The sequence below is a fragment of the Scyliorhinus torazame genome, chromosome 22, assembly GCF_047496885.1.
Source record: "Scyliorhinus torazame isolate Kashiwa2021f chromosome 22, sScyTor2.1, whole genome shotgun sequence".
Classification (NCBI taxonomy): domain Eukaryota; kingdom Metazoa; phylum Chordata; class Chondrichthyes; order Carcharhiniformes; family Scyliorhinidae; genus Scyliorhinus; species Scyliorhinus torazame.
The window spans coordinates 19713349-19724415 of NC_092728.1; the positions used below are offsets into that span (position 1 = coordinate 19713349).

The 11067-nt window shown below is 59.2% G+C and overlaps 1 protein-coding gene across 1 annotated transcript in view; it reads left to right on the forward strand.

Annotated features, from left to right (window-relative positions):
* Positions 1-10659, forward strand: part of LOC140399450 (protein FAM50A-like) — a 25273-nt gene extending 14614 nt beyond the window's left edge. The window contains exons 2-5 of the mRNA XM_072489027.1: positions 70-196; positions 1074-1144; positions 5898-6008; positions 10321-10659. Coding sequence (XP_072345128.1) covers positions 70-196; positions 1074-1144; positions 5898-6008; positions 10321-10329 — 318 coding nt within the window. The 3' untranslated portion in view covers positions 10330-10659. The remainder of the gene's footprint in view (positions 1-69; positions 197-1073; positions 1145-5897; positions 6009-10320) is intronic.
* Positions 10660-11067: the final 408 nt, after the last annotated feature.

Genomic DNA, 11067 nt, shown 5'->3' on the forward strand with positions numbered 1-11067 from the left:
GTGTGTGTGCAGCAGGTGTAACAGGCGGGACCCCTGCCCTCTCATGCGATGGTGCTGGGGCTGGGGTAGGTTTTGGAGAGGGCCTCCACTCGGGCTAATCCTGTTTGGGCAGAATTATTTATTCCTCCCTTTCTCCCCCCCTCGCAGCACCACACCTTCTATGATTTCATCGTGACCAAGGCCAGGGGCAAAAGTGGTGAGTCCCGCGCTCCTTAACAGTCTTGTGTGCGGGGGGGGGGGGGGGGGGGGGACAAAACGTTATCAGTCCCCACCCTTTCCAGAGATCAGCAGGACTGCACAGCGCAAGGGGCCATTCGGCCCGTCGAGTTTGTGCCACACGTGGGCCGGAATATTTTTCCATGGCTATTTAACATTCACGGGGTAAGGAGCTGCCAGAGACGGTTCCACACAGCTGCACCCCTCCCTCCCAGGGGGAAATTTGGAAACGCCAGCCCCACTTGCAGGCCTGGCAAGTGTGCACAGAATTCCAGAGGGGTTGGGGGGTGATTCTGAATGCTCGCTCAAATAGCCCCTTTAGTCTCCTCTCTCTCTCTCCATATACACTCCTCTCTCTCTATACACCCCCTCTCTCTCTCTCTATACACCCCCATTCTCTCTCTCTCCACACCTCCTCTTTCTCTCTCTACACCCCCTCTTACTCTCCCTCTCCATACTCTGTCTACCTCTCTCGATGCCCCCTTCTTTTTCACTCTCTCTCTTTACACTCCCTCTTTCTCACTCTTCACCTCTATCTTTCTCTCTCTATACATCTCTCTCTCTCTACACCCCCTCTTTTTCTTCTCTCTCTCAGTGCGGCCCGGGGGGGGGTGGTGACAGTGCGGCCCGGGGGGGGGGGGGGGGGGGTGACAGTGCGGCCGTGTGGGGGGGGACGACAGTGCGGACTGGGGGTGGGGAACAGTGCGGCTCCGGGGGGGGGGGAGGTGACAGTGCGGCCCGGGGGTAGGGTAGGGGGGGGACACAACAGTGCGGCCGGGGTGGGGGGAGACAGTGCGGCCCCGGGGGGGGGGTATTTCTCACACTCTCGGTCAATCCCGTCCTTTCTCCTGTTTCAGGGCCGCTCTTCAGCTTTGACGTTCACGATGATGTCCGCTTGCTGAGCGATGCGACTGTCGAGAAAGATGAGGTAGGGCTAAGCCCCAGCGCTGACTCCACCAGCCTGCCTGCCCCTACCCCTCTCTCTCTGCCCCCTCTCTCTGTCTGTCTCCCCGTCTTTCTCTCGCTCTGTCTCCCAGTCTCTCTCTCGCTCTGTCTCCCCGTCTCTCTCTCGCTCTGTCTCCCCGTCTCTCTCTCGCTCTGTCTCCCCGTCTCTCTCTCGCTCTGTCTCCCCCTCTCTCTCGCTCTGTCTCCCGCTCTCTCTCGCTCTGTCTCCCGCTCTCTCTCGCTCTGTCTCCCCGTCTCTCCCTCGCTCTGTCTCCCCCTCTCTCTCGCTCTGTCTCCCCGTCTCTCTCTCGCTCTGTCTCCCCCTCTCTCTCGCTCTGTCTCCCCCTCTCTCTCGCTCTGTCTCCCCCTCTCTCTCGCTCTGTCTCCCCCTCTCTCTCGCTCTGTCTCCCGCTCTCTCTCGCTCTGTCTCCCGCTCTCTCTCGCTCTGTCTCCCCGTCTCTCCCTCGCTCTGTCTCCCCGTCTCTCTCTCGCTCTGTCTCCCCCTCTCTCTCGCTCTGTCTCCCCCTCTCTCTCGCTCTGTCTCCCCCTCTCTCTCGCTCTGTCTCCCGCTCTCTCTCGCTCTGTCTCCCGCTCTCTCTCGCTCTGTCTCCCGCTCTCTCTCGCTCTGTCTCCCCGTCTCTCCCTCGCTCTGTCTCCCCGTCTCTCCCTCGCTCTGTCTCCCCGTCTCTCTCTCGCTCTGTCTCCCCCTCTCTCTCTCGCTCTGTCTCCCCCTCTCTCTCGCTCTGTCTCCCGCTCTCTCTCGCTCTGTCTCCCCGTCTCTCTCTCGCTCTGTCTCCCCGTCTCTCTCTCGCTCTGTCTCCCCGTCTCTCTCTCGCTCTGTCTCCCTGTCTCTCTCTCGCTCTGTCTCCCCATCTCTCTGTCTCCCCTTCTCTCTCGCTCTGTCTCCCCCTCTCTCTCGCTCTGTCTCCCGCTCTCTCTCGCTCTGTCTCCCCTTGCCTCTCGCTCTGTCTCCCCGTCTCTCTCGCTCTGACTCCCCGTCTCTCTCTCGCTCTGTCTCCACGTCTCTCTCTCGCTCTGTCTCCCCATCTCTCTCTCGCTCTGTCTCCCCGTCTCTCTCGCTCTGTCTCCCCGTCTCTCTCTCGCTCTGTCTCCCCGTCTCTCTCTCGCTCTGTCTCCCCGTCTCTCTCTCACTCTGTCTCCCCGTCTCTCTCTCGCTCTGTCTCCCCGTCTCGCTCTCGCTCTGTCTCCCCGTCTCTCGCTCTGTCTCCCCGTCTCTCTCTCGCTCTATCTCCCCGTCTCTCTCTCGCTCTGTCTCCCCGTCTCTCTCTCGCTCTGTCTCCCCGTCTCTCTCTCGCTCTGTCTCCCCGTCTCTCTCTCGCTCTGTCTCCCCGTCTCTCTCTCGCTCTGTCTCCCCGTCTCTCTCTCGCTCTGTCTCCCCGTCTCTCTCTCGCTCTGTCTCCCCGTCTCTCTCTCGCTCTGTCTCCCCGTCTCTCTCTCGCTCTGTCTCCCCGTCTCTCTCTCGCTCTGTCTCCCCGTCTCTCTCTCGCTCTGTCTCCCCGTCTCTCTCTCGCTCTGTCTCCCCGTCTCTCTCTCGCTCTGTCTCCCCGTCTCTCTCTCGCTCTGTCTCCCCGTCTCTCCCTCTCGCTCTGTCTCCCCGTGTCTCTCTCGCTCTGTCTCCCCCTCTCTCTCGCTCTGTCTCCCCGTCTCTCTCTCGCTCTGTCTCCCCGTCTCTCTCTCGCTCTGTCTCCCCGTCTCTCTCTCGCTCTGTCTCCACGTCTCTCTCTCGCTCTGTCTCCCCATCTCTCTCTCGCTCTGTCTCCCCGTCTCTCTCGCTCTGTCTCCCCGTCTCTCTCGCTCTGTCTCCCCGTCTCTCTCTCGCTCTGTCTCCCCGTCTCTCTCTCGCTCTGTCTCCCCGTCTCGCTCTCGCTCTGTCTCCCCGTCTCTCTCTCTCGCTCTGTCTCCCCGCCTCTCTCTCGGTGTCTCCCCATCTCTCTCTCTCGCTCTGTCTCCCAGTCTCTCTCTCTCGCTCTGTCTCCCCATCTCTCTCTCTCGCTCTGTCTCCCCGTCTCTCTCTCGCTCTGTCTCCCCTTCTCTCTCTCGCTCTGTCTCCCCGTCTCTCTCTCTCGCTCTGTCTCCCCGTCTCTCTCTCGCTCTGTCTCCCCGTCCCTCTCTCGCTCTGTCTCCCCGTCCCTCTCTCGCTCTGTCTCCCCGTCCCTCTCTCGCTCTGTCTCCCCGTCCCTCTCTCGCTCTGTCTCCCCGTCCCTCTCTCGCTCTGTCTCCCCGTCTCTCTCGCGCTCTGTCTCCCCGTCTCTCTCTCGCTCTGTCTCCCCGTCTCTCTCTCGCTCTGTCTCCCCGTCTCTCTCGCTCTGTCTCCCCGTCTCTCTCTCGCTCTGTCTCCCCATCTCTCTCTCTCGCTCTGTCTCCCCGTCTCTCTCTCGCTCTGTCTCCCCGTCTCTCTCTCGCTCTGTCTCCCCGTCTCTCTTGCTGTCTCCCCGTCTCTCTTGCTATCTCCCCACCTCTCTTGCTGTCTCCCCGTCTCTCTCTCACTCTGTCTCCCCTTCTCTCTCGTTCTGTCTCCCCCTCTCTCTTGCTCTGTTCCCCTCTCTCTTGCTCTGTTACCCTCTCTCTTGCTCTGTTCCCCTCTCTCTTGCTCTGTCCCCCTCTCTCTCGCTCTGTCCCCCTCTCTCTCGCTCTGTCCCCCTCTCTCTCGCTCTGTCTCCCTCTCTCTCGCTCTGTCTCCCTCTCTCTCGCTCTGTCTCCCTCTCTCTCGCTCTGTCTCCCTCTCTCTCGCTCTGTCTCCCTCTCTCTCGCTCTGTCTCCCTCTCTCTCGCTCTGTCTCCCTCTCTCTCGCTCTGTCTCTCCCTCTCTCTCGCTCTGTCTCTCCCTCTCTCTCGCTCTGTCTCCCCATCTCGCTCTCGCTCTGTCTCCCCGTCTCTCTCTCGCTCTGTCTCCCCGTCTCTCTGTCGCTCTTTCTCCCCGTCTCTCTCTCGCTCTGTCTCCCCGTCTCTCTCCCTCGCGCTTTCTCCCCGTCTCTCTCTCGCTCTGTCTCCCCGTCTCTCTCTCGCTCTGTCTCCCCGTCTCTCTCTCGCTCTGTCTCCCCGTCTCTCTCTCGCTCTGTCTCCCCGTCTCTCTCTCGCTCTGTCTCCCCGTCTCTCTCTCGCTCTGTCTCCCCGTCTCTCTCTCGCTCTGTCTCCCCGTCTCTCTCTCGCTCTGTCTCCCCGTCTCTCTCTCGCTCTGTCTCCCCGTCTCTCTCTCGCTCTGTCTCCCCGTCTCTCTCTCGCTCTGTCTCCCCGTCTCTCTCTCGCTCTGTCTCCCCGTCTCTCTCTCGCTCTGTCTCCCCGTCTCTCTCTCGCTCTGTCTCCCCGTCTCTCTCTCGCTCTGTCTCCCCGTCTCTCTCTCGCTCTGTCTCCCCGTCTCTCTCTCGCTCTGTCTCCCCGTCTCTCTCTCGCTCTGTCTCCCCGTCTCTCTCTCGCTCTGTCTCCCCGTCTCTCTCTCGCTCTGTCTCCCCGTCTCTCTCTCGCTCTGTCTCCCCGTCTCTCTCTCTCGCTCTGTCTCCCCGTCTCTCTCTCGCTCTGTCTCCCCGTCTCTCTCTCGCTCTGTCTCCACGTCTCTCTCTCGCTCTGTCTCCCCGTCTCTCTCTCTCGCTCTGTCTCCCCGTCTCTCTCTCGCTCTGTCTCCCCGTCTCTCTCTCTCGCTCTGTCTCCCCGTCTCTCTCGCTCTGTCTCCCCGTCTCTCTCTCGCTCTGTCTCCACGTCTCTCTCTCGCTCTGTCTCCCCGTCTCTCTCTCTCGCTCTGTCTCCCCGTCTCTCTCTCTCGCTCTGTCTCCCCGTCTCTCTCTCTCGCTCTGTCTCCCCGTCTCTCTCGCTCTGTCTCCCCGTCTCTCTCTCGCTCTGCCTCCCCGTCTCTCTCTCACTCTGTCTCCCCGTCTCTCTCTCGCTCTGTCTCCCCGTCTCTCTCTCTCGCTCTGTCTCCCCGTCTCTCTCTCTCGCTCTGTCTCCCCGTCTCTCTCTCGCTCTGTCGCCCCGTCTCTCTCTCGCTCTGTCTCCCCGTCTCTCTCTCGCTCTGTCTCCCCGTCTCTCGCTCTGTCTCCCTGTCTCTCGCTCTGTCTCCTCCTCTCTCTCGAAATTGATCCTTAATTGAAAACATTTAAAAAAAGAGATGCAGGAGGGTGGGGGTTTGGTTAGGGTGCTCTTTCAGAGGGCTAGTCTGGACATAATAGGCCAAATGGCCTCCTTTTGCACTTAGGAATTCTCCGGAGTAATGCAGTGGATCTAAAAGACCTTTGGCTGCACTAAGGGGAGGAACAGTTACTGTAGAAATACGGCTCTTATTTTTTAATAAACGATAAATAGGGCACTTAGATCACAGATTTAACAGTGCAGAAGGAGTCCATTCGGCCCATCGAGTCTGCATCGGCTCTTGGAAAGAGCACCCTACCCAAGCCCAGGCTTCAACCCTATTCCCGTATCGAAGTAACCCAACTATGGGGCAATTTGGACACAAAGGGGCAATTTATCACGGCCAATCCACCTAACCTGCACATCTTTGGACTGTGGGAGGAAACCGGAGCACCCGGAGGAAACCCACGCAGACACGGGGAGAGCGTGCAGACTCCACACAGACACCCGAGGCCGGAATCGAACCTGGGACCCTGGCGCTGTGAAGCAGCAGCGCTAACCACTGTGCTATCTTGCTGCCCCACTTTTCAAATGTAAGTGAGCACCAGTGATTATTTACTACAAGTTACTGAAAGTGATTATTTACCCGTCTTGTAGTCACACGCTGGAAAGGTGGTGCTCCGCAGCTGGTATGAGAAGAACAAACACATTTTCCCGGCGAGTCGCTGGGAGCCCTACGATCCGGAGAAAAAATGGGACAAGTACACTGTGAGTAACCTTCTGAATTGTCGGTCCCCAGCCTTCCCCCATGAGAGCGTTTGTGCACCCAAGTCCCCAACTCTGGAGATTTAAGCCTTAAAATAATGCACGATGCCCCTCCCTGCGCCAGCACTAAAGGAATGGCGCAGTGTCGGAGGGTCAGTGCTGTGGGAGTGCCGCACTGTGGGAGGGTCAGTGCTGAGGGAGCACAGCACTGTGGGAGGGTCAGTGCTGAGGGAGCACAGCACTGTTGGAGGGTCAGTGCTGAGGGAGCACCGCACTGTCGGAGTGTCAGTGCTGAGGGAGCGCCGCACTGTGGGAGGGTCAGTGCTGAAGGAGTACCGCACTGTCGGAGGGTCAGTGCTGAGGGAGTGGCGCACTGTGGGAGGGTCAGTGCTGAGGGAGCACCGCACTGTCGGAGTGTCAGTGCTGAGGGAGTGCCGCACTGTCGGAGTGTCAGTGCTGAGGGAGCGCCGCACTGTCGGAGGGTCAGTGCTGAGGGAGTGCCGCACTGTGGGAGGGTCAGTGCTGAGGGAGCACCGCACTGTCGGAGTGTCAGTGCTGAGGGAGCGCCGCACTGTGGGAGGGTCAGTGCTGAGGGAGCGCCGCACTGTCGGAGGGTCAGTGCTGAGGGAGTGCCGCACTGTCGGAGGGTCAGTGCTGAGGGAGCACCGCACTGTCGGAGGGTTAGTGCTGAGGGAGCGCCGCACTGTGGGAGGGTCAGTGCTGAGGGAGCTCCGCACTGTCGGAGGGTCAGTGCTGAGGGAGTGCTGCACTGTGGGAGGGTCAGTCCTGAGGGAGCGCCGCGCTGTCGGAGGATCAGTGCTGAGGGAGCGCCGCACTGTGGGAGGGTCAGTGCTGAGGGAGTGCTGCACTGTGGGAGGGTCAGTGCTGAGGGAGTGCCGCACTGTCGGAGGGTCAGCGCTGAGGGAGCACCGCACTGTCGGAGGGTCAGTGCTGAGGGAGCGCCGCACTGTCGGAGGGTGAGTGCTGAGGGAGCGCCGCACTGTGGGAGGGTCAGTGCTGAGGGAGCACCGCACTGTCGGAGGGTCAGTGCTGAGGGAGCGCTGCACTGTCAGAGGGTCAGTGCTGAGGGAGCGCCGCACTGTCGCAGGGTCAGTGCTGAGGGAGCGCCGCACTGTCGGAGGGTCAGTGCTGAGGGAGCGCCGCACTGTCGCAGGGTCAGTGCTGAGGGAGCGCCGCACTGTCGGAGGGTCAGTGCTGAGGGAGCGCCGCACTGTCGGAGGGTCAGTGCTGAGGGAGCGCTGCACTGTCAGAGGGTCAGTGCTGAGGGAGCGCCGCACTGTCGGAGGTCAGTGCTGAGGGAGCGCTGCACTGTCGGAGGGTCAGTGCTGAGGGAGCGCCGCACTGTCGGAGGTCAGTGCTGAGGGAGCGCCGCACTGTCGGAGGTCAGTGCTGAGGGAGCGCTGCACTGTCGGAGGGTCAGTGCTGAGGGAGCGCCGCACTGTCGGAGGGTCAGTGCTGAGGGAGCGCCGCACTGTCGGAGGTCAGTGCTGAGGGACGCCGCACTGTCGGAGGGTCAGTGCTGAGGGAGCGCCGCACTGTCGGAGGGTCAGTGCTGAGGGAGCGCCGCACTGTCGGAGGGTCAGTACTGAGGGACGCCGCACTGTCGGAGGGTCAGTGCTGAGGGAGCGCCGCACTGTCGGAGGTCAGTGCTGAGGGAGCGCCGCACTGTCGGAGGGTCAGTGCTGTGGGAGCGCCGCACTGTCGGAGGTCAGTGCTGAGGGACGCCGCACTGTCGGAGGGTCAGTGCTGAGGGAGCGCCGCACTGTCGGAGGTCAGTGCTGAGGGAGCGCTGCACTGTCGGAGGGTCAGTGCTGAGGGAGCGCTGCACTGTCGGAGGGTCAGTGCTGAGGGAGCGCCGCACTGTCGGAGGTCAGTGCTGAGGGACGCCGCACTGTCGGAGGGTCAGTGCTGAGGGAGCGCTGCACTGTCGGAGGGTCAGTGCTGAGGGAGCGCCGCACTGTCGGAGGTCAGTGCTGAGGGACGCCGCACTGTCGGAGGGTCAGTGCTGAGGGAGCGCTGCACTGTCGGAGGGTCAGTGCTGAGGGAGCGCCGCACTGTCGGAGGTCAGTGCTGAGGGAGCGCCGCACTGTCGGAGGGTCAGTACTGAGGGACGCCGCACTGTCGGAGGGTCAGTGCTGAGGGAGCGCCGCACTGTCGGAGGGTCAGTACTGAGGGAGCGCCGCACTATCGGAGGGTCAGTGCTGAGGGAGCGCCGCGCTGTTGGAGGGTCAGTGCTGAGGATGCGCCGCACTGTCGGAGGGTCAGTGCTGAGGGAGCGCTGCACTGTCGGAGGGTCAGTGCTGAGGGAGCGCAGATACTGATGTCTGTCCTAACAGGTGCACTGTTAAATGTTGTTCCTGTTATACAGAATCTGGCCTTCCAAACGTTTGAGCGGATAAGTTAGGCTCAACACATCAATACACAAGTAAACACACACACTCACACACATATACTCACTCACTCACACTCACTCACACACACTCACACACATATACTCACTCACTCACACTCACTCACACACACTCACACACATATACTCACTCACTCACACTCACTCACACACACTCACATTCACACACACTCACACTCACACACTCACTCACACACACACACTCACACTCACACACACATACTCACTCACAACTCACTCAGACTCACCCACACTCCCTCACACACACACACACACAGTCTCACACAAGGTCTCACACTCATTCACACACATTCACTCACTCACACTTTCACTCGCGCACACACTCACTCACACACTCACTCACACTCACTCACACGCACACACCCACTCACTCACTCACTCACTCACTCACTCACTCACTCACTCACACGCACACACCCACTCACTCATTCACACACATTCACTCACTCACACTTTCACTCGCGCACACACTCACTCACACACTCACTCACACTCACTCACACGCACACACCCACTCACTCACTCACACACTCACTCACTCACTCACTCACTCACACGCACACACCCACTCACTCATTCACACACATTCACTCACTCACACTTTCACTCGCGCACACACTCACTCACACACTCACTCACACTCACTCACACGCACACACCCACTCACTCACTCACACACTCACTCACACTCACTCACACGCACACACCCACTCACTCACTCACTCACTCACTCACTCACTCACACGCACACACCCACTCACTCATTCACACACATTCACTCACTCACACTTTCACTCGCGCACACACTCACTCACACACTCACTCACACTCACTCACACGCACACACCCACTCACTCACTCACTCACTCACTCACTCACTCACTCACACGCACACACCCACTCACTCATTCACACACATTCACTCACTCACACTTTCACTCGCGCACACACTCACTCACACACTCACTCACACTCACTCACACGCACACACCCACTCACTCACTCACACACTCACTCACACTCACTCACACGCACACACCCACTCACTCACTCACTCACTCACTCACTCACTCACACGCACACACCCACTCACTCATTCACACACATTCACTCACTCACACTTTCACTCGCGCACAAACTCACTCACACACTCACTCACACTCACTCACACGCACACACCCCCTCACTCACACCCACTCACTCACTCACACACTCACTCACACTCACTCACACGCACACACCCACTCACTCACTCACTCACTCACTCACTCACTCACACGCACACACCCACTCACTCATTCACACACATTCACTCACTCACACTTTCACTCGCGCACAAACTCACACACCCCCTCACTCACTCACTCACTCACTTACTCACTCTCACTCACTCACACTCACTCACACTCACTCACTCACTCACACTCACTCATGCTCACTCACTCACACTCATTCACACTCACTCACACACTCACAAACTCACTCACTCACACACCCACTCCCACACTCACTCTCATGCACTCACTCACACTTTCACTCAATTACACACCCACACTCACTCATGCACTCTCCCACACACAAACTCACTTGCACACACCGACACTCACTCACACTGACCGACACTCACATACACATGGGCGCACACATCCACAATCACTCACTCCCTCACACACACTCACACACACACTCACTCACACACTCACACCCACACTCCCTCACACACACTTACACACTCACTCAGACACCGACACTCACAAAGAGCTGAATATATTGAGTAAAGGTTTGTCCTGAATGGGTTCTTCATTCCGTTGAAGCTGCTGCTTTTGGTGATTCTAACCGTGCCCCCCCTCCCGTCTCTTTCAGATTCGGTAAAGGTGGCACTGTCTCCGCAGGCTGACGGGCTGGTGCCAGCTGCTCGATGTGGCAATGCCGTCGTTGTTGTGTTTCTGTGACATCCTTATCGAAGCGTCTCGCCACGCCCGCTCCGGAACATCATCCCGCTCGATTCCTCGCGATCCCAAGATCTCTGTTGCAGGTTGAGACCCGTTGTAAACCAGGACTGATCCAGCCATTTTTATTGGGCTTCATTCCCGGAGGACTTACCAATGTGTCCGGGTGGGAAAGCCCTACCTTGTACGCCCGCTAACCCGCGTTCCGTCAAACACGCGTGATATTGTCTTACTTAAAGATTACGGGACAGCATTCTCTTTCTTTCTGTTCTATGTCTGTTCTACGGCCGTAACCGGTTTGGTCCCAAGGAGCAGTGGGGAACGTGAGAGTGTATAGGTGTGTCAGCAAGTGTACGTCAGCGATTGTACGGGTGTGTCAGCGAGAGTACGTCAGCGAGAGTACGGGTGTGTCAGCGAGAGTACGTCAGCGAGAGTACGGGTGTGTCAGCGAGAGTACGTCACTGAGAGTGTACGGGTGTGAGTCAGCAAGAGTACGGGTGTGTCAGCGAGAGTACGTCAGTGAGAGTGTACGGGTGTGAGTCAGCAAGAGTACGCGTGTGTCAGCGAGAGTACATCAGTGAGAGTGTACGGGTGTGAGTCAGCAAGAGTACGGGTGTGTCAGCGAGAGTACGTCAGTGAGAGTGTACGGGTGTGGGTCAGC